The sequence below is a fragment of the Heloderma suspectum genome, chromosome 1 (assembly GCF_057233095.1).
Source record: "Heloderma suspectum isolate Gila_16-S chromosome 1, 16-S_ref, whole genome shotgun sequence".
Taxonomy (NCBI): domain Eukaryota; kingdom Metazoa; phylum Chordata; class Lepidosauria; order Squamata; family Helodermatidae; genus Heloderma; species Heloderma suspectum.
In genome coordinates, this window is record NC_139458.1 from 140,173,948 (window position 1) to 140,200,896 (window position 26,949).

Genomic DNA, 26,949 nt, shown 5'->3' on the forward strand with positions numbered 1-26,949 from the left:
GCCCTACGCAAGCGGCCTCCTCACAGTACGTGCTCCTGCCCATCCTCGCACCCCCCCCCCCTTCGGGCGCAGGCGTTGTCTTGCTCCCTCTTCCCTCCTAGATACATTTGGGGTCGAGGGCGGAGCCTATGGTAGAGGGGCGGGACTCTCTGAACATTCCTTGAAGAGCTCTCCCCTTCACGAACAACGGAGAGGAGGACCTTATCTCCTCCACCCTGATTGGATCGCGTGGACGGAAGTCCCCGACCTCACCTGCATTCGCGGAAGATGTTTGGGCCAATGAGAAAGCAGCGTGGGAAGGAGGCGGGACGTCTAAGAACGGGGGTTTGGCGCACTTGTTAGACTGTAGCGGGAGGTAAGGGAAAGGGGGGCGATTCTCGGGGGGAAGTCGGACGATCTCATTTCTGTCTGGCGGGGGGGAGATCTCATAACCTGGGTGCTAATAATCGGGGGGTTATTCACTGGCCTTTCTGCTTGGGGCTGAAATGGAGACGCCGCTTGTCTCAGGGCGAGTTCCCACCGCCACAGCGGGATCTATTGAATCCGCTGTTAAGCCCCGCGCTGGCTGGTATCCTCCATGGTATTCTCGGGAGTGCCAGCGGCGCCTGTCCCAAGGAATTCGGGTTGCCAACGCCTGCCCTTGCAGGCTGCTCCTGTGAGCGAGCAGTGTGGCAAGTTCAGCTTCTCGACTGAGACACTCCTCAAGGCTGCAGTCCTATTATACTCCTTCTCCTGGGGGCAACTCCCACTGAACTCAATGGGGCTTACTTCTGAGTAGACGTGTATAGGGTTGCACTGTAAATGTTGCTTAGGGATACCTACTGCATTTGTCCCCCAAGAGCTCCTTGCCCTTGCAATGCAGGGGAGCAGATATCCTCCTCTGGTTAGAGTAGGGTCAGCAACTGGAGACCAAATCTGGCAACCAAAGGAGTACTAACTGTCCCTCCTGCACAGCTGCCAACCCAGAGGCAAGAGGGATTGCTTTATACTGTGTTCTTCTAACTATTGGTATTGAATCTTATTGTTTTAACTGTTGTGATCTGCCCAGAGAGCATTTGTTATTGGGCAGATTTAAAATATAATAAATTAAAAAATAAAGATTTGTGCACAGTTTTCAACCGGTTGCTAGGCAAGGGGCTGGTGAAACTACTTTTCAGTATCTTTTTCTAGTTGGTTCCAAAATCAAGTTTTAAACTCAGCTCATATACTTGTAAAAAGCATTCATTTCACATCCCTCCATTTACTTGGCTGAATAAATAAGTATGAAGGACATAAAACTGAGAGGCAGTATATAAATTAGTGATACTGCATGCAAGTTAATTAAACGACAAGCAGCTGTACATCCTGATTTTTTATTTATTAATTTATTAAATGTATTAATTGCCCATCTGGCTGGTCACCCAGCCACTCTGGGCGATGTACAATAATAAAAACGGTTTAAAACAATAAAATTCTACATTAAAAACATCATATTTCTAAAAATACCCTAACCCACCCCAAATGCCTGCCTGAACAACCATGTTTTTAATGCATGGAGGAAGCTCATTAAATATTTGAAACCATAATTATGTCCTCCAAATGCTATGCATGTTTACTCAGAAGTAAGTACCACTGTGTTCAGTCAGATTTACTTTCTAGTCTCCTTTAAATTTTTAACATTTTATCCCATTTTTAGGCACACAAGAAATTCCCAAAGCAGCTAACAATAACAAAATGTATATAAAATTAATAATTAGCTACTGGTAGTGGAATTGTAACAGTAGCATTAACAAATATGTTCATTATTCAGCCTCCAAATGCCCTACAAAATAAATAAGAATTCACTTGCTTTCTAAAAGTCCCACCTTATTCAGTGAGACTTACTTCTAAGTAAACAAGCATATGATTTTGACTGTGCATAAGAAAGACTGAAGAATATAAATGTTTACTCCCAATGACTTAAGAGTATCTCTCCCCTGATCTGCATGGGGCAAACAGCACCTTCAGGGATGAAACTATTGTTATTTGAGAAACTGGTAACACACACAGCAGCAGCATAATCCAAATTTTCCATACAGTTGCTATTAACTATTTTGAAGAAGAAGATTGATGATGATGATTTTCTCAACCTATAATGGATTTCACAATATTTCTAACATCTGAAAGTGATCAACTGCTTTTTTATCTGCCTGCTACTGCTAAGTCAGGAACTGGGTTTGGGGCAGCTAGCTAGATTAGAAACTTCTAGTTAGCTGGACTGCTACCCCATTGGCTTATACTTGATTTCAAAGAGTCCTTCTGGTGATTGCAACACTAGCACAGCTTATCCTTAGTCTATATAAGCAGTCTAAGAAATGGGTTAAGTGTAGCAATAATGAATTTGTTGTATTTGTGTACATATTTTTTTTCCTTTCAGCATCCACTTTGGAGACCTACAGAGTTATTTCCATCACAAAACAGAGTTGGCCACAGAGGATTAGGAGAAGAGCAATATCGCAGATATTTCATCTGCCCCCACCACCACCGTGTGCCTGGTGTGGGGGAAACTTCGTGGCTTCTCTCCCTTGGTATGAAGTGCATAGTTACTGGGGGCAATGTGAAAGGTGAGGCAATAATAACTATTTGGATACAGGGCATAAACCTCTGGGCAGAGCTGACCATGATCTGTCTTTTTGCAGGGAAGTAGTCTTGCATATGTGTAGAGGAGAAGCATCCTAAGAGGTGCTTCCTATCCTAAAAAGCCAGCAGTGGGCAACATGAGGCCCTTGGCCTAATTTCAAAAGCCCTCAGCAAGGGTGATCTGTCTTTCCCCTGGCAGCTGCTGGGTGGAGAGAGAGAGAGAGAGAGATTGAGAGAGAGAGATGGGGGTGTCAGAAAAAGAAAGAAAAGGTGGCCTAGCCCACCACCAGCATGTCACACATACAGGGAATTTGGCCTGGCCCTCAACAGAAAAAATGGCTCCCCATCCCTGTGCTAAAGGGAATATCTTGATGGGAAGGGAGTAAGAACGACAAGTGAGAAGATGGGTTTGTGTAGTGAGTGAAATGTTGTGATATCTCTATCGGAGAGTGACATGGGAAGAATGTTTTGGCCTGTGCAGGCAGAAGCTTCAGCAGTGCTTAAGAGTAAACAGTACACTGGGATGGTTGTTTAATAGAAGAGCGAAGCTGTGGTGGATGATTGCAGCCTGCACAAATCGCTAGCTAAGGTGAGATGCAACATCAGACACTGTCAGATACTTAAGCTTTAACCATACCTGCTTAATGTTCTTCTGCCCCTCATGCAGCCCTGGGGAAAGCAGTGCACTCTCTCTCCCGTATTGGAGATGAAATCTACGTTGAGCCACTCCAGGAAGGGGTAAGGCAAGGGGCTGGGAGGTGGGGAAGAGGTTTTGAAAAAGGAATGTGGTGTGTGAATGGAAGGGGGTGTTCCATAGCAGAATTAAGTTAGAGTTTTACAATTTGCATATGAAGAGTTGTGGGGGAGTTTTATCCTTTTGCAGAAGTGCTGTATAAAACTTGTGTTGTATGTAACATGTTATAGAACGTACAACAAGATATAATAGGAACATACTGTACTGAAGCTAAGATTATATACAGCATGTATTAGGTCATCATTTCCAAAGTGGATTCCTTGTTAGTGACACTTCACATGTGTGGCTAAGTGAAGGGAGACCCTTTTATCAGAGTGCTGATACAATTCTGGTAATGTTGATTGCTCTGCGGGGCTGGGATGCAGGATATGTGTCCAAGGCAAGTATGTGTGTCTCAGTTGTCAATGTTTTGTATGCACCAGGAGCTGTTCTGATGGCTCAAGTTTGTCCTGTGTCTGGGCCAATGATGCTGTGTCTTTGGAAAGCAGGGTTCAAACTAATTGGGGATAGAAAGCTGAGAGAAAATTGCTGGATGGGGGGCAGTCTTTACTCTGTAATGATGATGGAGTTAGTGACACTTTCTGTCCTTCACTTTCCCAGCTGTCCTTGCGTGCAATAAATGCATCTCGTTCAGCTTATGCTTGCTTCCTGTTCGCCCCACTCTTCTTCCAGCACTACCAGTCAGGGGAAGCGGGATCTGACCCAGACACTGGTGCTTTCCGATGCAAAGTGCTCATGAAGGTGAGATGCCGGGGGGGGGGGGGGGGATGCTGCAGGGAGGGGTAATGGAAGTTCTCATCAAGTAAAACAACACTCAGCCTGGATCTTGTGGAATCTTTGCAGACACTGACAGGGGCCTGCTCTACACAAGCAGCATGTGTGAACCACTTCAGACTGAGTTGGTAATGATAGTCACATATTTCAACCAAAAAAAAAAGCTACATATGGAAAGTTAGCATGTCAGAGAATAGGACAGTCTAAGTTGTTTCTCTGATTCCTTTTTATACAGGGAAGCACATTCATTTACATGGCTCTCCCACCTGCAATCGTAAGAGGTGCACTCCAGCCACAGTGTTAGCATATCATCTGTTGTTAGTGTAAACCAGGGATGGGCAGACTTTGGCCTTGTGGAATCTACTTTGTTTTTTACTAGTACCCTGAGGTCTGCTAACCAGAACAAAACTCTGTGTGCATGACAGGAGGAGGAGTGTCCAGTGAAGTCTACACCCCTACTGCATCCCATGACCCATTCACTGTGTATTCAAGTACAAGCTACGTCCGAGTTACTATAGATCAAGAACTCTAACGCAGAGAATCAAATTGGCCAGTAGGCTGCACAAAGATCCGGTCAAAGGTAGCCAATCACAATGCAATCCTATTCATGTCTACTTAGAGGTAAGGCCCATAGAGTTCAATGGGGCTTATTCCCAGGTAAGCGTGTATAGGATTGCAGCCTTATTGTTCCTATTTTACAGCTGTGGAACACTGAGGCTAAGAGATAAGCAGAACTTTCTATTTACTTACTATTGTTAAAACTATTGGGAGTCGGAAACCCTTGCCAATCTACTGCAGATTACTCAGAGATCTACTAGTATATTCCAATCTACCTTCTGCCCACCTGTGGTGTAGACCATCAGGCAGATATTGGCCTGGGTTTTTGTAGTGTACTCTGCCACACGGTTCCTTCTATGGCAGAATCATTTGATGCCACTTGATACCTACAGTGCGTTTGGGTTTCACAGGTCAAATCCTTCACCCTCCTTAAGTTTGGTTCTTATACAATGGTGGAGGATTGGTGTGTCTATAGCTACTTGCCATGACAGCTCAATGGAACCTCCAGGGTCAGAAGCAATATACCTCCGAGTACCAAATGCTAGAGACAAAATCTAGGGGGAGGCCATCACCTTCATGCCCGGCTTGTAAGCTTCTTGGTGCCATCTGGATGGCCACTGCTGGAAATGGAACGCGGTATTAGATGGATGCTTGGTCTGATCCAGCAGGGCTGTTGTTACGATGCAATGGAAGAGTAGTTGAATAATTTCCACCGCCCCCATCAACCAGGGTGGAGAACTTTCAAGAAATAAGTCGTTTTTGTAAGCAACTGTGATTTTTCATAATGCACGCACCATCTCTCAATTGCCAAATACTTTCCAATGTTTAAAGCAGCAAGCACGCACCAAGTTCTTTGTACAGCTTACATTAAAGGTCGCAGCATTTCCCCATCATTGCTCAGCTAAGGTGCGAGGAAATAACCTTTATTCAAACATTCAAAACTGAATCGCTTTGACTCTTCCTGGAAGTATTTTTGCCAGTAATTCTGGGCACTCCAGCTCAGTTCTCCAAGACAAGAGTGGGTGCTTACAGCCACAGAGTTAAACATTTGTTTATTTTTTTATTTATTACATTCGTATCCTGCCTCTTCTTCCTGGGAGCTCAGGATGGCATTGATGGTTCCTCCCCGCCTGCCCCATCCATTTTATCTTCACAACAACCCAGTAAGGTGGGTGAGGCTGAAAAACAGTGACTGGCTTAAAGTCACTCAGTGAACTTCATGACTGAATGGGGATTGGAACCTGGGTCTCCCCAGTCATAGTTCAACACTCCAACCCAAGGATGGACAACGGCAGGGCTGGGGGCCAAAGCTGCCACTCTGGGTTTCCCAGGTGGCCACACCCCTTTCTCTTGTTTATTTGGTGTGGGTTTTTTGCTTTTGTGCTATTTTCCCCCATTCTCAGAGGTTGAAATGCATCTTCTAAGGCTTCGCTGCCGGCAGCAAGACTTTTAAGCAAAAACATGCTGGTGTTTTAGGCCCCGCCCCTTTTGCCTTCATCCCTGGCCAGCACTGGGATGTGAACCCCAAGAGCTTCTCTAAAATGGAATTTGGCCCTTGGGCTGAAAGGGGTACCCTTGCTCTAACCATTGTGCTGCACTAGCAGTCACGGGCACTTTTCCTTATTTTGAGGAGGGTGTCTGGGAGAAACGCTCATGCAACTGTTGTGTCTCCTCATGTCCTCCAGTCGTTCCTGGGTGTGTTCCGCTCACTCCCCTCCCTGGAGAAGACCGTGGAGAAATGTCTCATCTCGCTGAGTTCCCGTGCTAACCGGTTCCGTGTTCAGCTGCACTGCAAATACGGTGAGCGCTGGGGAGGAGGAGCCTGAAGGTGGGTGATACAATGGAAGGTAGGGTGGGGTGGGAAATGCATAGCTGAGAGCACGGCTTTGGTGCAGCGGGAATCTCAATGGGCAAATTATTTCCAACAGTTCAGGAGCCCTACAGGCTGCTGGTCCTGAGTCAGGAGAGTGGGGCCCATGAGAGGTTCCAAATGCTTTTGGAGAAAAAGAAAGGATACTGTCAAGGAAGGGGGGTTCCAGTGAAGGTCAGCAGGAGGAGTCCTGAGCCCTATACCTAGGCTTTACCCCTGAGCTAGAGAGGGCCTGTTGGAGTAGAGCTCCTGGTAGGGCTTACCAAGAGACTTCATTGGAGATCATAGTCCTGCTCACCAGTGGAAGCCTGCGGAGGAAGGCAGTGTTGCCTGGTGTCTCCAAAAATAGGGGTGCTAAAGCTCCACCCACCCTGCCTTGCCACCCTCACCGGTGGGACCCACAGAAATCTGTTCATCTAAAAAGATCAGGTGTTTTTCTCTCCACATGAGTAACGTCACATGGAGAGTGGGGCTGTACACTGGCCCTTCTGTCATGTCCCCTGCAGCCCCTGCCTCCCCAGTGCTGTCCACACAGGGGAAGGTTTGAAGGGGAGAAGTCTGCTGGATGGGCGTAGGCTGTCCCCGTGAGGTGCTGTAGCCCTGTTTTCACAGTGTTGCAGCGCACAGGGTCAGCCTACCAGTGTTCAGACAGCATGGAACGTGGCGGCCAGGCATGTATGCACAGCCCTGCCATCTCTTTACATTATGTAATCTTAAAAGCCCTGAATAGCTATTGCATTGTGCTTCCACATCCCCTGCCACCATGACATCCCCTTCACAAATGGTGTTGGATCCCCACAGATCAAACCAGTCCAGATGACAGCCTATATTTATTTGTGTTGATTTGTATCACATTCCACCCCAGTGAACACTATTTCCCTTGAAAACACTAGCATGAGTTTATTTCTCTCATCTGAATCAGCGTCTGAACGACCCACAGCTACTGATTCTGAACTTTCACTTTAGGAATAGGAACATGCTTCTCAACTCTTTCACATGTTACTTTGGGGTGTATGTGTGGTTTCAAACATCAGTTTATTTCACTTGATACAGAAGATGGAGGCATCTGAGACATGAGAAGCAAGAATAGTTGGAAATATGAAGGCCTTTCTTCCACATTGCAGGGGCAACATGCTTGGCAAACTCCCTCATTGGGTCACATAGCTCGAAGCTGTTCTTTATTCTGCAGCATTTGAAAGTACTTTTCCAATATGGAGTCGTAAGAGCGTTGCATGTTTAGTAATCCAGACAAATTCATTAGAGGTGCCCTCATCACTAATGTTACGATTTATGAATATTGGATCTACGATTTGCAGCAGCGTAAACTGGCTGTAACAATATTATTTTAAAGCAGTGCTTTGAAAAGTGTTTTGCTTATCTTTTTTATAAGAAAATATTTCATAAGAGGTTCTTAATTCCCCCCATGTCAGTTTTTCCACTTCAGGCCTTGAGAGGGGGAAGACAGCGCTGCCTTCTTCCCTAGTTCTTTATATCTGGAGAGATGGATGGCCCTTGTGTCTGTCCCTTGTGTGGCTCAGAGTCAGCTGAGAGACAGAATGCCCTAGAGCCATTTCCTACTGAGTCAAGAGTCTCTCTCTCTGTCTCTCTCTCCAGGTGTTGTCAAGACCCACGACTTGTCATTCCAGGAGTGTGAATCACTACAGGCAGTCTTTGACACGGGACAGTATGCCCATACTCTGCGTGCCCCTCCCAGGTGGGAGCACGATTTGGTTCAGTGGGATCGCAATACGGGCAGAAGGAGCTGGGCTGGATGGAGGCTGTTGCGGTTAAGGTGTATAGACTAGTCTGGCAATACCCAAGGTGCATCCGCAGCAGCTCTGAAGGATCCGTCGCGTGATTGAGTCCTGCGGTGCAGATGCACAGAGACTTCCCTTGCTCATCTCAAAGCAGAGGAGGCTACTGTGCAGTTACCATGTCATCATTTACAGGCTGTGACGCATGTATCCCGAGAAAAGATTCATCTTCCCCCTTCACCCCACTGGGGAGACATTTCTTGAACTGCTGGTTTAGCACTAAATGATGAGCATGGGAAGCTGATGTGTGGACATCATGAGGGTGGGGGAGCAATGCATGTTTTGCATATTTATTTAAAACTGTTGGTAGGCTGATACTGTGTCTTTAGTAAATTAACTGATAATGAATATTAAACACAGGTGGGAATTGGGGATTTTCAGCCTTGAAATCTGCCTCCCTGCTCACCCCATTCCCTGCCCCTCATTCATCTTATTCAGGCTCTTAGCAGATGCCGTGGTGCATTTCCCACCCACACTGGCTGAGGTGACCATGAGCGCCAGCCCTGATGGGAAGGTGAGCTTCCGCAGCTACCTGGAAGAAGAGACAGGTGAGCTGCCCACCGTGACCCTTCTTCCCACTGCTTCTATCCCAGAGCCTGTCAAAGTAGCCAAGACTTCCTTAGCCCATGTTTAGAGCCTTGATGTGGCTAGCATGTTTCTGGCATAGAGGTTTCGGCTTAGCAGGTAACAGGCTGTAATTCTCTTTGGCAATCCCTGTCACTCTCCCTTTTATTGTGCTTTCTTGTGGGCAGTAGTATGGAGTAGAGACAGAGTAGCTATTGGCAGAGCATTTTCTGACTGTTCTCTCTGCCTCAGAGCCTAGCCGAATGATGGTGACAGAGCTGTGTCTGAGCGAGGACGAATTCCAGGCCTTCCATGTCAAGCAAGAGATGCAAGTCACTTTCTGCCTCAAGGAATTCCGGGTGAGTGCTCTCCCCTTCCCTACCCCTAATTTGGGATGGGTCGCTTTTGCTCTTTCCAACTTTTTGCATCTTTTTCTTTTCCAGGGTCTTCTGAGTTTTGCCGAATCCGCAAATCTTCCGCTTAATATCCACTTTGACATCCCAGGCAGGTAGGCCTTCACTAGGGACGTTCCTGAGGGGAAGCTCCATGATAGCTAAACGGAACCACCATCTACAGTTGGAGCATGCCACAGAATGCCGTAGATGGGCGTAACAGGGGGAGACAGTTCTTCTCTTCATGTCCTGCTTGTGGGACAGATTCGCAGGGGTATCTGGCTGGTCACAGCGGGAAACAGGATGCTGGACTAGAGGGTCTTTTGGTCTGATCCAGTAGTGCTGTTCTTAGGTTCTTACTGAGAGCAGTCTTGGTTTGTTTCCTAAAGTGTAAACAGCCAGTGGCCAGACTTCCTGTAGTGTTTCACTGCAAGGGTAGGATCCTTAGCTAGTGATGCCTCCTCCCTGATTTTTCTTTGATTCCCTTCTAGCCCCCAAAACCTGTGTCTGAGAGTTTTGCCCTCACCGCTTTCCTCCTCACAGGCCAGCTATCTTCACTGTGGAGGACCCTGTGCTGGAAGTCCAGCTAGTCCTGGCCACACTGGCTGAGCCAGACAGCAGCAGTTCCCAAATGACCAGCTGGTAAGCAAAACTGTAGCCTCTGCCCCACACAATTTGGCACAGACGGAGGTGAAACAAGGGGCAGGGAGAAGTCCAGAGGTCAGTGACATTAAGTAGGAACGCCATCTCTGCTTGAGATGGAGAAAGGCTTAACTTTGGGTTGCAGGTGTCATTTGTAACAGGATTTTTTGTTTCCCATTGAGCAGATCTGCCTGTCAGTCCCTAGTCCTAAAGTGAGTTGCCATTTTAGGAGGTAGACACAGTTGCCTTGGTTACTCCTGGATCGGCTCTGTGTCTGTTTCATATTAAGCATTTTCCAGTCTAATTTTTAATACCTTACTAGCTTAAATGGGGTGGGCATGAGAGAGAAAAACACAGGATGCTTAGGATCAGGGCTGGCTTAGAAAACTTAAATCATGTATCCTCAAGACAAGCCTTTTCTGGGATTAATGGGGTGTCTCATCCAAGGTAGATCCTGAGGCTCCTTAATGGGACTGCTCCAATTTCTCTCATGCTAGCACCCCCAAGCCCCTTGCACCAGCTTATGACTTCACCAGTGATGACATTGATGCCTACATGATAGCCATGGAAACGACATGCGATGGTACAGAAACACTGCCCAGTCCCACCTTCCCCATGAGGCGCATGAGTTCAGATACAAGGGAGTTGGATAGCGATCACGAGGGGACCGTCCCTGGCACACCACCACAAAAACGGGTATGTACTGATGGACCTGCTGCAGGAAGGCTATACTCCCCACTTGCATTATGGGGTGGTGTAAGGCATTGTGGCCCTGAGAATCTCTCGGCCATCTTAAAGAGTTCCAATGGGTACGCAGTAAATGACTCAGAATGTATCAGTAATGCAAGGAGCAAAGATAAGACATTTATTTTGTTGCATGAAGTGCTTTTGCCGTGAAATAAATGTGTGCATCCACACGTTTTCACACACAAATGGAGCACACTGAACATTTCATGTGTACCTACTGGCACTGTAATGCATGAAGCATCCCTTAGTTGTTCTGACCCAATTAAAGGTGATTGTGACAAAATTCCAGTAAAAGCAGTGACTGCAGGAACTTACAACTAACTTGTTCCTTGGATTTACTGGACCTTAAGTCATGACTAACTTTAGTTGGAGTGGAGCCATTATCTACCTCCTAATATTCCAACAGCAGCAGTCAGGCATTGTTAATCATACTCTTGCAAAATCTGTACTTTTTGTTAAGATATTCATTGGAAGGGTGCGTGGGGTAGGGTGTGGCAGAAACTATGTTTGGGCAATGGTGTTAGTTTTGGAGTAATTGGGTGGAACAGAGACTAGCCAAACAGGAGCATGCCTCACACTGAACTTCATCTGCATCTTTTCAGGCATTTCAATGGAAACCTCTGTGTGTGTGTGTGTCTCTCTCTCTCAACTTAATCTGTTCTTGTATTAGGTACAACTTACCAACATTCTCGGGTATTTGTAAGTTTCTAGATCTTTTGTAAATTATGCTCCAAGATATTTCTTTCCCCAACTTTCTTTTGCAGTTCTGCTCTTTGTTCTTTGGATCAGTACTAACCCAGTCACAGTCCTTCGTATGTTCCAACGAGGTGCTGGCAGAGGACAGTGAGGGAGAATCATGACATGTGCTCAACTATCAGTGCATGAGATGCACCTCTGCTCTTATTGCAACGGGAGAGATTTCAAGCAGACCTTCCTTTTGGTGGAGTAGGTGGCTCATCCACCCCTCTCCAGTAGAGTCCCTACACAATTAGAGACCACTCCTTATCAGCACTCATTGAAGTGAACTGAGCAGCTTGTGTGTCATGGAAAAAGACTCTTCTGAAAACAGTCCTTGGACAGGGACAAGACCAACCTCTTGCCCAAGGCATTTCACTTATCTTTGGAAAGGTGAATGACAAGGCAGAGGGCGAGACATTCTTGCAGTTGGTGGCAAATAAGGAGACCTAATATACCTATTTCCTAATAAATTTGTTTTTAGATACTTTGTGATGTCCATCTGTCAGCAACAATTCACGTTTACAAACTTGCTTTACTGCCTCCTGCACCTTTTGAGCCAGGCTTCCTCTCTCCTCCCCTCCAATTAACCAGTTTCATTTCTGAACTTGTCATTAGTTCTAAGGCAGGAGGAACTGAAGGTGAAACAGGAAGGAAAACTGTAAGCCAGTGTTGTGTTAAAGCACAGAACGTGGCAAAGGATTTAACAAGGGCACAGCTATTTCCTCTTTACCTCTCCAAGCCAGCTGCTTGTACTGCAGCCCTAAACTAGAAGCATAGGGGTCATTGAGAAAGGCTTTGACCTGTGCTGCCACTTTAGGAAGACTCCCCTCTGGCACTAGTTGGGCCTGTCTGCAGTGTAGGTAAGTATAGGTCAGAGGTCCTGTTACAGATAGTCAACAGAACACATCCCCTTGTTTAACAGCATCACCCTGTCAGTCTGCCTTAAAATGTTATTAGTTATCCAATCTCATGACAGCTATCCCCTACTGTTGACAAAACATCTGCCCTTGGGAGGTGTTTAGTTTTATCCTCCTGCCTATGCACATGAGTTTGAGTGCTCCCTTTTTGGTTAAGCCCTGCAGAATTTGCCTTGGCTCGGTACCAAAACTAATTCCTACAAACTGTTAGCACCTGATACCATGCTGTGGCTTGGGATTTAACTACAACAGATTGATTCAGGTAAGGGAGGCAGGGGCCTAGGATCCTTTAAACGGCTTACAACATGGGGTGGGGGGAATGTGTTAGGCAACCCTGCTAGTTCCATACACTAGGATATATAGGTAGCTTTCACCCCAACTGCACCAGAATGAACTTGCTATGAAATGAGAGTGTTGCAGCAGCCTTCCCAAATATCTCCAAAACATCTGGAGGGCACAACTCCCAGCATTCCTAGTAGCCATGCTGGCTAGGGATGATGGGAGTTGGGCACCACATTGGGAGAAGCTGGTATACAATGCATTAGTACACAGCCCTTTGGTCTTAGTGGGTTAAGGAAGACCAGCCACTGGGATCATACCTTCTAGGAGGATCTTTAGAGAATGTAACACAGCCCTAATACTCACACTGCATTAGTGATCTTCAGAGCTAGGAAGCAGTAGCCCTAGTAAGGGAAAGCGTCCACCTTACCATTGGCTGCCACTGCATGCCTCAGTGTCTGCTTCTCCCCTAATTAGAATTTATAGCCAAAGGGGGTATGAGATATAGATGATGGTTGTTGAAAAAGATTTGACAGAGATACGGAAGCAAGCAGGGTAAGAGGGGGCAGCCATTTCAGCATATAAGATTGTGAAGGGTATACAATAGTGTTTTACATTCCTTATCTAAATCCAGTTCCAAGGGCCAGAGCCGGCCTTGTCAAAGTGACTTTACTTCGCGCTATTCCTGCTGCTGGAGACACTTTTCAGAACCAACACACAAAAACTACTTCCCCCACCCTTGGGAACGGCAGACTGTTGAAGCAGAAGGCCAGAGCAAAGGATTGCTTCTACTGACAACGTAAGGAGGATACAGCTAACCGTTCCGATGCGAGTTCTCAATGAAGGGCTTTCTCAAGGCCGATACAGGGATGAGTCTGGAATTGGTCTATTTCCATTACCCGCATCTTCTCTGCACCTCTCAGGGGAGTCTTGTTTTATCCTCCAAGCCACTTTTCCCACAAGTGATCAAATTACAAGTTCCAGCAACACTACATAACTGCTCTGTAAGAGCCAACTGCTAACAGACCCTTGCTTCTTCCCTAGGACATCTCACTCACACCCGACCCAAAATTAGGGCATTCACACACCCTATGGGACAGGAAGAATTATGTCCTCTGCAGCTTGCTGTTTCAGAAAGCCAAACCTTAAAGAAGGGAGGGGAGGGGGAGAACTATTCCCTTTGCCAAAGCGAAAAACATTTTTCTTGACACCCCAACCCCCTTCATTCTTTTATTTTCCTAAAACAGTAAACCAAAGCAGCTACATAAGAATCTTACATGTTTATTCAAAAAGATGTAGTACCCCCATGGGGGAAAGGGGAGCACACATCAGGACAAAGTTGGCAAAAAAGTCAATCAAAAATACCCCCAAAAATAAAGACATCCCCCATCTCAGAGGAGCAGCATTTTTGGTATTGAATTCTTATTCGGACATTATTTTAAAAAAATTACATGGCTGGGCCCTGGGGACGTAGGCAGCCGCTGTACAGTGTAACTGCTACACAAGACAGCCTGGGCCCCACATCTACAGCTAGGGGGAGTGGGGAGGGGAGGGCAGGCAGAGCTAGTTACTTCTTGGCTTTGGCCGAGTTGCGTGGGGGGGTGACTGGGCGTCCACCAGGGTTCAGGCCACTGAACTGGCCATATTTGCCCTTGTTCTTGTCAGCTGGTTTCAAGATCTGTAGATTTTAAGGAAGGAAAGAAGAAAGATTAGACACTGAACCAAATCCCACCACCACCTCATCTTTCTAGAAATATCTGAACAAAACACAAGGCCAACCCAGGCACCCAAATTCACATCTCTAGGCATTCCAGGCTGACTGCAGCTTCACCTCCCCCATAATTCAGTTTATGTAAAAAAACATACTGTAGAAATTGGCAGGAAGATGCATACTGATTGGCCACATCTGAATTTCCCTCCCTGGGAACTGCCCAGCCCCACAGAAATTCCTGGGCTTTGCAACACTGCCCTAAGCTATGACAGAAATCCCAGATGGGCCTCATCCCTTCTGTCGTGTGTAACCTGCTTAGGGACCTCTTAGGATTATCTAAGTTTTAGTGAATTAGTTTGACATTTAATTTTATTTTTGAAAGCAACTGAGTATTTCTCACTCTCTCTCTCTGCTTGGTTCTTTAATGAATATATAGGACTGGAAACTGGAGTTGAGTTGATTCTCTTGCGTAGCCTGAAGTCCATCTTACCTTTGCACTGCGCTGCTTGGCAGTCACACCAACCAGATTGCTAAGGAGTTTAAAGGAAGCTCTGGAAAAGGGACCTATCCTCCATATATAAAAGTCATAAGCCTGTCTTCTCATATGGCCAGGATAAGGGATATTAAAAGCACACCTGAATCCTAGTGGTGCTACCTCTGAGGAATATAGACAGAAGGGTATCTTGTAGGGTGAAGGTGTAGACCTTCTCCAGGGACACTTTTACCAAAATACATTGGGTACTTCACTATGTTAAAAAACATTTTACTATTTTATAAAAACATTTTTTTCAGTACCATTTTGAGGCACTGCCTTTTCTTTTTTGCTTCCTTGTGTTCAACTCTTCTTATGAAGAGTTCTGGAGAACTCAAAAGCTTGCTCATGACATTTGACATTTTAGTTGGTCCTAAAAAAAAAAGGTATTACCACTCTGTGGCTTTGGGATTCCCCCCCCCCCCCGTAATTGCATGGCATAGAGATCTAGATGAGCATTACATAAAAACTAATTGGAAAATAAAGCAAGGAAGGACTCCCAATTCAAGAACATTAACACATTTCACATACAAAAAAATAGTTACTGTAACCCAAAAGCTTGGTTACTGAGGTATCCCAGTTCATTATGTCCAGGAACACAATCTCGATACAAGTAGCAGTTGCAGCAATTCAGGATATAAAACCATTTTAAAGTATAACTGATGTTTAAACCAATTCTTCAAACTATTTTAAGTCAAAGACATATTTATAAAGAGGGATTTGTATGTTCCGAGATCCCACACCTCTAACTTGCCATCTACCATAAAGACACATGATTATTGAGAGCTCCACTTTTTCTTTTTTCTTAAAAAGGCCTCTCTCCTATTACGCGTACACGCGCTCTCTCTCACTCACTCGCACACTCAAGAGAAAAGTTCAGTTCTAAGTTCTTCTAAGGCCGAAGAAGGAGCAGCTGAAGATGGTGCCGTGTTCCATAGTTTTTACCTGGAAGGAGCACATGAGGGTCTCGTCGACGCTCATCATTGCGCCTGCGTTGTCAAACTCGCCACAGTAGTTTGGGGCAGAAAAGAGCGTCACCAGCTGCCGTTTGGCAAAAAACTCATACCCATCTTCTACCACCTGTTGTGGGGGAGGGAAGGAAGTGGGGCACAGAGGATCAACCATATAGCAGCGATATACACACACATCCCCAACCCAGGCTGATGCCCCATCTTGGACCAGACTCTCCAGCCCCTCTACATTTCACTGTCACCCTTTGCAGCTACCTTTGCACAATCCCCCACCCCATCTTCAGTTCCAGAAATTGGTTAAAAAAAAAGAAAAAAAGAGGTGTCTTCATCCTGAACCTGCTCCTGCCCTGGATTTCCCAGTCCCTATAGCACAGTGACACTAGACACCCTCTCCCTGCCCCAACCTGATGCGCCCGGCAGATCAAGTCCAGATCGTGTTTGTGCAGGAATTTGGCAACGACTTCTGAGCCAAACGTGAAGGAGACCCCACGGTCATTCTCGCCCCAGCCCTGCACATCTTTGTCAGGATCAGACCAGAGCAGGTCACAGAGCAGACCCTGGTCAGGCACATCTGTGGGCCTCATGATCCGCCGGATCTGTTCCATGGACTGAAGGTCGGGGGAGAGTCCTAGAAGACAAAATGGATGCTGTCAGAAAGCCATGGGGGAGCCAGAGATTAGTCATGCCCCATCAACCCACTGCACACACACTGCCCTTTAGTAGCCCACACCTTTGCAATCCATACATCCCGCCCCCCCCTTACCCTCCAAGTTTCCAGCAACTCCCTGGCTTCACCTTGCAGTTTTGTCCCTCTGCTCCAATTAGCAGACTTCTGATCAACTTGTAAGGATCAGTAAGGGTTCCCTACTCCTAATTCAACCACAGCAACAAAGCTGCATTCCAATGCAAACTTACTTGCCTGATCCAGAGGCAAGTTGTAAATCTAATGGGACTTAAAAACTGCAAGTTTGGATGAAACTGATTATTTAGATTGAATCCAATCAGGTTTCAGGCCTGGTTATGGGATAGAAACAGCCTTGGTCGCTCTGGTTGATTACTTACGCCAGGGAATAGACAGGGGGAGTACAACCCTGTTCGTTCTTCTGGGCCTCTCAGCAGCTTTTGATACCATCGACCATGGTATCCTTCTGGATCATTTATCAGAATTGGGCACAGTTTTAAAGTGGTTTTGGTCCTTTCTGGAGGAGCGGCCTCAGAAGGTGGTACCAGGGGACTTCGGTTCAACCCCATGGTCATTAGCCTGTGGGGTGCCGCAAGGTTCTATCTTGTCCCTCATGCTTTTTAACATCTACATGAAACCGCTGGGGGAAGTCATCAGGAGGTTTGGGCTAAAATGTTATCAGTATGCAGATGATACTCAGTGCTATCTCTTGTTTCCATCTGCATTTCCCAGGGAGGCTGTGGAACTTCTGAACCAGTGTCCAGTGGGATAGATGAGGGTGAACAAGCTGAAACTTAATCCAGACAAGACGGAGGTACTGTGGGTTGGGAAACCAATTACTTCGGATGGAGGTTTACAGCTGGTCTTAGATGGGATTACACTCCCCCGAAAGACTAAGTGCGCATTTTGGGAGTCCTCCTGGACTCTGAGCTAACTGGGGAAGCTCAGGTGGCTGCAGTGTCCAGGGGTGCTTTTTACCAGCTTGGGCTGGTACACCAGCTGTGGCCTTATCTGGAGAGGACAGACCTTGCCTCAGTTATCCACGCACTAGTCACATCCAGGCTGGACTACTGTAATGCGCTATACGTGGGGCTGCCTTTGAAGGTGGTTCAGAAACTCCAGCTTGTGAAGAATGTGGCTGCCTGAGTATTGGTAGGGGCGATTCGATTATGTAACGCCTACACTGCACCAGCTGCACTGGTTACCAGTGCATTTCTGAGCCAATTCAAAGTGCTGGTTTTGACCTTTAAAGCCTTAAACGGTTTGGGACCAAGTTACTTGAAGGCCCACCTACACCCATATCAGCCTGCCCGCACTTTTAGATCAGAAAGAGAGGTCCTTCTTGTTTGCTCACCCGAGAGAACAGTCAGGTGGGTGACCACATGTGAGAGGGCCTTCTCTGCAGTGGCCCCACACCTTTGGAACAAGCTGCCATCGGAGGTCCGCCATGCTCCATCGTTGCAGACTTTTAAGAAGGCCTTGAAAACGTATTATTTTACCTTGACCATCTATTGATATGACTGCTATTGTTGCTGCTGTTAACATCGTTGTTGGTTTTATTGTTGGCTTTTATTGCTGTTATATTTTTATCACTTTTAATATTTTAATTGTTTATGTATTTTATTGTTGTAAGCCACCTTGGGAGGGCTTCTGCCCTGAAAGGCGGCCAAGAAATATTTTAAATAAATAAATAAGTTCTTTAAAAGGAAAAAAAACCCTCTCCCGTGGCTGGCCTGGCACTAATTGCTTCTCTCTCAGCCTCTGTATTCCTCACCAGTAAAATATGAATGTTAACTGGTTGCTGTTGACCTGGTCTTTATGGAGCTGCAGTGGCTGGCAGGCTTTTGAGTTGTGTGCTAAAATCCCTTATCTGTAGTGACTCAAATAAAGGTGGACTTTGGGATTCTAATAAAAAACAGAGCAGATCCCTCCCTCTCCCCACGCACGATATGCTTCAAGCTGGTGCTCTTCCTTGGGGGATAAAAGAGGCCTGGGAAAAGTTTTCATATAAAACTGCAATAAAAAGGAAACCCTTGCTGAGAGTCTGTAGGGCCTTCCCACTCACTTGTATCTTTTCTCCAGATTTTCTTCTGCCCCCGAGGAGGTGCACCAACCCAACATGCATAAGACACCCAGTTCTCCAGCATGCCACTGACCCTGCCTATGGCTTTTGTTCTTTTCCTGTTATTCACACAGCTTGCCAGCCATCTGGACAGGCTCTGCACCACTTGGGTCTCTTAAGACGGTGCTAGTGTACTGCTGGCACCCAACAGCAGTAGCAGCCTCGCTCACCTTTCCCTCCACCCCACCCACCCCTGTCCATCTTTTCTTGGGCTGGCCCACCTCCATGGCAACAGAAGATCTTCTCATCGACTATGGCAGCGATAGGCAAGCAGTTGAAGCAGTCCGTGAAGGTCTTCCACAGTTTGATGTTATAGCGCCTTTTACCTGTGAAAAGGGGTAGAGGTAAGCCAGGAGAGAGAGAGGACTGTTTGAGTAGCCATGTTCCTGCAAGACAGGGGGCCGGGGAGTGAGAGAAAGAGCCCAGCCAGTCAGGAAAGACAGATGCAGTGGGACACCGACCTTTTCCAAAGACTGCCATGTTCCCTAAGGCAAAAGCCTCCCCCGCTCTTGCTTGCATGCTCTCAGTTCTAATTAAGTCTCTCACTCACATTCATCATAAAAGCCATAGATACGGTTGATGCTCGCGCACTCATGGTTGCCACGCAGCAGGAAGAAGTTCTCTGGGTATTTAATTTTATAGGCCAGCAGCAGACAGATTGTCTCCAGCGACTGCTTCCCCCGGTCCACATAGTCACCCAGGAAGAGGTAGTTGCTCTCTGGGGGGAAGCCCCCATACTCAAACAGCCGGAGTAGGTCATAGTACTGCCCATGGATGTCGCCTGAGGTAGGGGGAAACAAGATTATTTTATTATCTACTTAAAACATTTGTATCCTGTCCAATATCCTTAAGATCTCAGGGCAGCATACAGATAAAGTACAAATAAAGGATTAAGAAGAGGAAGGGTGCTGACGGAAGTGTCAACATGTTAAAAACGCACTAGAACACATTCCTCTTTTCTTTCTAAGTGGAGACCAGTAAGGGTGCAAGTGCAGGTCACCCTTCCTTTTCCTCCCCTAGACTACAGAGATCACACAGGCTTCCAGGGAAGGAGCAGGAGATGGCAGCAACAGCATCAACCTACCACAAATCTTGAGCGGGGCTTCTAGCTCCAGCAAGATAGGCTGGCTCAGGAAGATCTCTCGTGACTTCAGACACAGGCCCCGGATCTCGTTTTCGGTCAGCTGTACATTCTTGCCTGGGCGCGAACCTTGCACTGGAAAAACCAAAGGATGCCGGCTGACCTCTCCAATATCACATCATTCCTAGTGCCAGTTCTCACCCTCACCCCACCCCCTCGCTTTCCTCTTGGTATCCTGATGCCACATCCACATTCACATCCTCCTTTCTGTGCCATGGAAACCCCCACATCCCCAGAGGCAAGAATGCATTCTAGGCCTGGAAACAGCCAGAACAGCTGGGCAACACTACCTGCCTTAAGGACATGAAAATCCAGCTCCTCAGAGATCACCACAGCCTAACCAGCTCAAGCGATAAGTCCTGGGCATTACTCACAGGTCACATGGAAAGTCCTAGTGCTGCACCACACCTGTGCATTATTTACTTTAGTGCAACTTCTACTCTAGCATCTCTGTTACTCCATGTTACACCATGAGGCCAGTGGTGTCCCTGCTTTCCCCTGGGACTTTGTGCATGGAAGGGCCCTGTGACCCCAGGGCACCCACAGACAGCTGGCTGGCCAGAAAAAGCCTAACCTAGCCATCCACCAACCTGGCACCCTGCAGATGTTATGGGATTACAACTCCCACCATCTCCTGCCATAATGGCCATTGGCTGGCTGGGGTGATGGGAGTTACAGTCCAACATGTCTGGAGGGCTGAGGAAGGCCAAGCCAACCCAATACCAGGAGTGGCAACCTGTGGCCACCTAGATGTTTTTGGCCAACTCTCATCATCCCTGACCATTGGCCATGCTGGCTGGGGCTGATGGGAGTTAAAGTCCAACATCTGGATGGCCACAGGTTGTCCACCCCTGCCATACCCTGATCCATCGCCCTCCATGGGCTGGTTAGAAAGTTCATCTTATCACATCCAGTAAAACAGGAAGCAAATATGTATGTATGTATCTATATATCAGGTGACCTCGTCTGCTATAATATCCACCACCTTTAGCCATGCTTACAGGGACAAGTGCAGCACAGTGAAGCAAGCAGGATCAACGAACAGAGGTGGCATGGAAAAACTGAATGCTTACGAATGACATCAATGCTACCACCAAGATTCCCCCCATCCAAACCTAGAATAGGCAACAATGCGAGACAGAAAGATTTCCAGTGTTCTATTTTTCCATGGAATTTTTTCCACTTCATAAGTTTATTAGTTACAGTGAATGGATGCCAACTGCTAATACAGTAATAGGCAACCTTGGCAGTTTCAAAGCTGTAATTAATGTTTTTAAAGTGATTAACCCTAGCAAGTATGAGAGAATACGTATGCCATTGAAATACACACATGTGTCAGTGTGAAATGGAACTAAAAGGTAGCGATAATGAAACTGAAGGTGCCTCAGCGGCCTCAGTGTATGAGAGCTGAACTCGACTGAAATAGATGAGTGATTGTCAGGATATCATGCACAGTTCTTTGGGATGCTAAAATTAATTAGGGTCAACCGTTTTCAGTATCTGTATTTTTTCTTAAATTTAAACAGTGTAAAGGAAGTATATGCTATTGTCTTAAATAAAAAATTTACAAGTCTTCCAATAAAAATGTCTACATTTAAAACACATTAAGCTTTGCTGGCTGGGGAACAGCTGGGAGTTGTAGGCCTTTTCTCTGTCTAAACATGCATAGGATTGCACCCTAAGGTTGTAATCCTATGCACGCTTACCTGGGAGTAAATCCCATTGAACTAAATGGGACTTACTTCTGAGTAGACATGAACAGGATTGCACCATAAGTATGCTTTAATATTTCCCCTCCAATATTTCAGGTCAAATACTTGGTGTATTGGGACGCAAATTTAACATGGGCTCCTTTTTTGTTTACTAAACACAAGCAAAATAAGCACGCTAAATTAGATCACTCTCTAATTTGCATGGGAAAATATTCCAATTCAAAATTCACTAGGAATTGCCAGGCACCGCTACTGTGTTTCCTTTGCGTAGTAGTCCCAACGGAATGGTATCCAACACACTTCCCAAATACCTGGCTGTAGACTTGCAGAGGGGCTCTGTGGTCTATCAGGCAGAGGCCTGGAGCCAATCCAAAGCTCAAGCCTGGGTAGAGATGGGTAAACCTGCGACCACCCAAATCGGCCCCAACAGCCTGATCCTATGCACATATGCCACTCTCATTCAACCCCCACCCCCTATCTGGGCAATGGGACTAGAAGCGACCTACCTCACAAGGTGGGTGTGCAGGATAGTCACAGCAAGACTGACACACACACCCTCCAGTGGGACTCCTGTGTACTGCCAGCTGGCCAGGAAAAGCCCAGTTCACATTGGATGCAGCACCCTTCCTGGGTTGGTCAAAAACAAACACACACCCTGCCTTCTCAGCTCGGCGGGGCCCGCTTCTGATCCTCGTTTAGGCTTGAGCTAACGCGCCTGCAAAGGCCTGTTCACAACCGCACGGCGTCTCCTGCACAAATGGCGTGATTCAGGGCACCGGCTTTCGTGAGCGAGCGGAGATCCCAGGGAAAGAGGCACGCCCATCACCTGCGAATAAGCCGCAGGGGGTTGCTCGGGGCAAGCCCCTGAAAAGGGCCTCTGCTCTGCTCGCGTAGCCAAAGCCAAAGGCAGCGGCGAGAGCCTGGGACGCGGAGCGCCTCTCCCAGCCCAACCCCGGCCCGACCTCGACCTCGCTGGCCGCCGCAAGGTCTTCCCCCCACGCGGAGGGGCGGGCCAACTCCTGCGCTCCAGCCCCCCCGGAAGCCGAGCCAAAGCGAAAGGAGGCCGATCGCCCGGGCAGAGGGAGCGGCGCCGGCCTGTTGCAGGGTTAGGTCAGCTCGCTTCCCACGCTCGAGAAGGAGGGAGGCGCTCTGCATCACCTCCCGCTTACTTACAGGGCTCGACCGCCGAACCCCCGACCTGAGGCCCTCCAGCTGTGTTGAGCCGCACCTCCCATCACGGCACAGCTGGCTGGGCATCATGGGAGCTGTAGTCCACCCCATCTGGAGGGCACCAGGTTGCGGAAGGCTGCCTTCGGGCGGCGTCTCAAAGAACGCTCCCCGGACACGCTAGTTCAGCTGCTGCTTGCGGAAATCCCGCGGGCGCCGACACACCCTTCTCCGGGCGCCGTCTACTTCCTTCAACCTGGAGATGCCCTATTTCGGATCCGGAAATCCCGACCCTCATCCAGGCCTCCCTGAGGGAGCGACGATTTAGGGGCCGCGTGGGAGAAACGCACGCACCGGTTTTCCGGGGGAGGAACACGCAGAGGTCGCCGCGGGTGGGGTGGGGGCTGTCCGGACCCAAAATTGTACTTTAATTATAACCTTCCCCGCGGCTCTGTCGTCTGACTACGATCCTTCCTACAGCGGATCCGAAGCGCCGCTTCGCCTGTGTAAACACACCATCTCCACCCTTTTTAATAGCCTTGATTCGCTAGTACGACACGGGGGGGGGGGGGAGGCGAGTGTTTTAAAGGATGTTTAATCCGCGCTCAACATCTTTAGAACATGGCACAAGGAAGAGAAGGGTGGGGGGGCCAAGGCGCCCCCATGCGTTGCTCAGCTCCCCCTCCACTCCCAGGCGGGGGCGTCAAGCGGGTGCAGCAAACTGGGAAAGCTCCCACACGCCTGGCGCGTTTTGCGCCGGAGTCTGGAGAAGCGGAGCGAGCGGGGGCGCTGCGGCGCATTCCAGCGTTCGGAGGGCAGATCGGGAACCGGCCAGCAGCCCCCCGAAGGACCTTCCCTGGGGCACCGCGAAGTACAAAAAGGCGGAGGCGCCGCTCCCAGCCGGCAAGGCAAAGGCGCCCCTGTTGCACGCCCAGCCCCAGCCGCTCACCTTCCAGGAGGCGCCCAATAATGGAATCCAAATTGAGCTTCTCGCCGTCCGACATGGCGGCGCTCTTGGGGAGAGGAAGCTTCGGCCGCCTGGGTTCCTCCCGCTCGACGCGCCCCCCTCCCGCCCTGCTCGGTGGTCCTCACGAGCCGGCGGCAGAGGAAGGGCCGGCTCTCTTCTCCTGCTTGCCGAGGAGCCTCCGCCGAATACCGCGAGCAGGAAAGGAAGCCGCGAGCGCGCAGGGCCCCTCGGCCGACACCACCACCACCTACAGGCTGGAGGGATCGACACGGGCCCAGAAACGCGAGCTTCTCCTGCGATTGCGCCAGCCGTGGCTTCTCCCAGCAAAGAGGGGGCGGAGAGTGCTGCGAGGCTCCAGGGATGTGCGGTGCCGCTCCGTGCTAGTCGTTCCCGCTGCCTTAAAGGCGCGATCCTACGCCTGTTTAGGCAGGAGACAGCCCTACAAGTCCCAGCAATTCCCAGCCGACATGGCTGGCTGGGGAAGGCCTGGCTTCGTAGGCCTGGTTCCTGTCTAAACAGGCGTAGGATTGTGGCCTAAAGCGGGTGGAGTAGTGATTCAAAACGCCCGCAACATTGAGCCTCCCCAAAGATAGACGTTATGTAACATTTATAATGCTGGCATATCCAGTGCCTTTAGCTTGTTCGCTTCCACAACACAATCCTGTGAGCTCGGCCCCTGTTATCCCCATTTTATAGCTAGGGAGAGTAAGGATGAAGGAAAATGACTTCTCCCGAAACCAAACAGTGATGCGGCGCACAACTGAAGTAGGATGTAAAACCACTAAAGTACAAATCAGGCTTCTGCATTTGGCCTCTCCGAGTCCCTTTTCATGGGCCTCGACTAGCTGTCACTAATACTAAAATCCCTATGCTACTTCCATGTTCATTTCCCCAATTCTAGGGGACAGAAAGTAACTGAAACGATGTGGCGCCATGCCTAGAGCAAGAGCTGGGCAGGGGGTGGGGGTGAGGAGGTTTTAAACTTGAGTCAATTATAGTTATGTGGAACCTGTGTGTATTTAATAGAATCATAGAATAGTAGGGCTGGAAGGGCCCTATAAGACCATCGAGTCCAACCCGCTGCTTAATGCAGGAATCTAAGTCAAAGCATCCCTGACAGATGGCTGTCCAGCATCATAGAAGCATAGAATAGTAGGGTTGGAAGGAGCCTACAAGACCATGGAGTCCAACCCCCTGCTCAGTGCAGGAATCCAAGTCAGAGCCTCGTCTTGAAGGCCTCCAGTGTGGGAGAGCCCACCACCTCCCTAGTACTTGGTTCCATTGTCATATTGCTCTAACAGTCAGGAAGTTTTTCCTGATGTTCAGCCGGAATCTGGCATCCTGTAAATTGAGCCCATTATTCCGTGTCCTGCACCCTGGGATGATCGGGAAGAGATCCCGGCCTTCCTCTCTGTGACAGCCTTTCAAGTACTTGAAGAGCGCTATCAGATCTCCCCTCAGTCTTCTCAAGGCTAAACATGCCCAGTTCTTTCAGTCGCTCCTCATAGGGCTTTGTTTCCAGTCCCCTGTTCATCTTTGTTGCCCTCCTCTGAACCCTCTCCAGTTTGTCTGCATCCTTCTTAAAGTGTGGAGCCCAGAACTGGACACAGTACTCCAGATGAGGCCTAACCAGTGCTGAGTAGAGGGGAACTAGTACTTCCCAGGATTTGGAGGCTATACTTCTATTAGTGCAGCCCAAAATACCATTTGCCTTTTCTGCAGCCACATCACATTGTTGGCTCATATTCAGCTTGTGATCTACAATAATTCCAAGATCCTTCTCTCTTGTAGTATTGTAGAGACAAGTATTCCCCATCTTGTAACTGTGCATTTGGTTTCTTTTTCCTAGGTGCAGAACTTGGCATTTTTCCCTATTAAATGTCATTTTGTTTTCTGCCCAGTGCTCCAGTCTATCAAGATCACTTTGAATTTTGCAACCTGTGTGTAAATAATCACTTGTGACAACTGCACAGTTTTCATTCTTTGTACTCACATGATTCCGATTCAGAAACCATGATTTCTGAATAATGAAAACCCCGCATGTGTGATCCATCTCCATATGAATGCTTTCAGATAAGTGCCTTCCATTTGGAAATATGCACAAGAAGAAGAATGTGTGAAGCTGCCCTAGTTGGGGTTGTCCAAACCCGCTGAAGTGCACACACATATAAATAACTGATCTGGTAAGTGTTAAGGAAATATCCAAGGCAGGTTAGGTTGAACAGTCAGAAATTTATTAAAGCACATCACAGCTGAGGGCGGGCCAGCCAATGCAGAGTCTCACCAAAAGAAAAAGAAACAGAATTCTTTTATACAGACTGGAAGTTGGAGAACAAAGAAAAAAACACTAAGCATGCTCAAGAGCTAATTTAGCTCAGCAACAGTCTTACCAGCACCAGCGGCATTATTTTCTCTTATTCCTAAAGTCCTAAGCTACTCCCTAAAAAAGGGATTTCCTGCCTATAATGCGCAAGTTACAATTACCTTCTCAAGGTCAGACACATATACATTCTTCCAGTCCCATCAGGCACCTTGGTTGCTTGCTTGAACCAAACTACTCAAGAGGCCTAGACAGGCCTACCTTCACATAAGTGGCGGGAAAATCATGATTCCCACAACAGTCGCCTACCTCTTCTCAGGGGGGCACATCACAGCTTCTTGAGGGAGCTATTCGGCTACAGCACAGTTTGCACCTCTCCCAGCTAGAAGCGTTGAGGAAAGTGGGGCTTTGGTAGAGAGGCAGCAGCAGCAACTATTCTGTTTTCAGCATCTTCCAGCCACTGTGCTGTGTTCTAACGGTGCTCATGCATGCAGTGACTCAGGTCTAGTCTAAATCATGACATTAACCCAAGGGTGCAGAACCTCAGCCCCAGTGGCCACATCTGGCCTTCCTGAGGTCCCAGTCTAGCCCACCAGATGGTCTCTGTCCCATGGCCCCACCTCTTTCCCCTGATTACTTAGTGGTTTCCTGGCTTTTGTGCAAGTTTTCCCCAATCTCAAAGGCTGAAATGCCTCCACTAAGGCTTAGTTCCTGGCAATAGGAGCTTTAAACTAAAATAGGCTGGTATTTTTGGTATTTGGTTCTGCCCCTTTTGCCTTCAGCCCCGCCCACCACTAGAATGTGTACCCTGAAAGTTTCTCTGAAATGGAACTGTGCTGAAAGAGATTCTGCATCCCTGCATTATAGAGACCACTGGAGACTACAAATAAATGCAGCCTTTCCCAGAGGATCAATCTCATTCGTTTGAATGGGCACTAGCTGGTTTGAGTGATTTCTAGCTGAGCCAGGAGCAACTC

The 26,949-nt window shown here is 47.9% G+C and overlaps 2 protein-coding genes across 5 annotated transcripts; one reads left to right on the top strand and one right to left on the bottom strand.

Annotated features, from left to right (window-relative positions):
* The first annotated feature begins 294 nt into the window (after positions 1-294).
* RAD9A (RAD9 checkpoint clamp component A) lies at positions 295-11,939 on the top strand. 4 transcript variants are annotated; one of them, XM_084803997.1, is made up of 13 exons: positions 295-355; positions 2,396-2,582; positions 3,266-3,336; positions 3,953-4,093; positions 5,790-5,852; positions 6,370-6,484; positions 8,169-8,268; positions 8,807-8,916; positions 9,185-9,291; positions 9,376-9,440; positions 9,868-9,966; positions 10,464-10,662; positions 11,478-11,939. In XM_084803997.1, exons 2-13 carry the CDS (start codon positions 2,549-2,551, stop codon positions 11,571-11,573), a joined length of 1,200 nt encoding a protein of 399 aa, XP_084660123.1. In that variant the 5' UTR covers positions 295-355; positions 2,396-2,548; the 3' UTR covers positions 11,574-11,939. The 4 variants fall into 4 exon arrangements, with proteins under 4 accessions (XP_084660123.1, XP_084660132.1, XP_084660105.1 ...); XM_084804006.1 differs by lacking the exon at positions 5,790-5,852; XM_084803979.1 differs by lacking the exon at positions 11,478-11,939 and having other exon boundaries at positions 10,464-11,439.
* Positions 11,940-13,912: 1,973 nt separating this feature from the next.
* On the bottom strand, positions 13,913-23,936 carry PPP1CA (protein phosphatase 1 catalytic subunit alpha). Its single transcript, XM_084804019.1, has 7 exons — positions 23,635-23,936; positions 19,750-19,881; positions 19,216-19,446; positions 18,887-18,991; positions 16,266-16,489; positions 15,836-15,970; positions 13,913-14,325 (listed from the first exon to the last, which is right to left on the bottom strand). Exons 1-7 carry the CDS (start codon positions 23,687-23,689, stop codon positions 14,215-14,217), a joined length of 993 nt encoding a protein of 330 aa, XP_084660145.1. The 5' UTR covers positions 23,690-23,936; the 3' UTR covers positions 13,913-14,214.
* Positions 23,937-26,949: the final 3,013 nt, after the last annotated feature.

What these genes read in the sequence shown, in the direction of transcription:
- RAD9A (XM_084803979.1), top strand. Translation starts at nt 2,549, where the DNA reads ATGAAGTGCATAGTTACTGGGGGCAATGTGAAAG. An exon ending in TCAGCTGCACTGCAAATACG is followed by an intron (nt 6,485 to 8,168) that starts GTGAGCGCTGGG and finishes CTCTCTCTCCAG; the next exon opens with GTGTTGTCAAGACCCACGAC. An exon ending in ACTCTGCGTGCCCCTCCCAG is followed by an intron (nt 8,269 to 8,806) that starts GTGGGAGCACGA and finishes CATCTTATTCAG; the next exon opens with GCTCTTAGCAGATGCCGTGG.
- PPP1CA (XM_084804019.1), bottom strand. Translation starts at nt 23,689, where the DNA reads ATGTCGGACGGCGAGAAGCTCAATTTGGATTCCATTATTGGGCGCCTC. An exon ending in TATTGGGCGCCTCCTGGAAG is followed by an intron (nt 19,882 to 23,634) that starts GTGAGCGGCTGG and finishes TGGTTTTTCCAG; the next exon opens with TGCAAGGTTCGCGCCCAGGC. An exon ending in GATCTTCTGTTGCCATGGAG is followed by an intron (nt 16,490 to 18,886) that starts GTGGGCCAGCCC and finishes TTTGTCTTCTAG; the next exon opens with GACTCTCCCCCGACCTTCAG.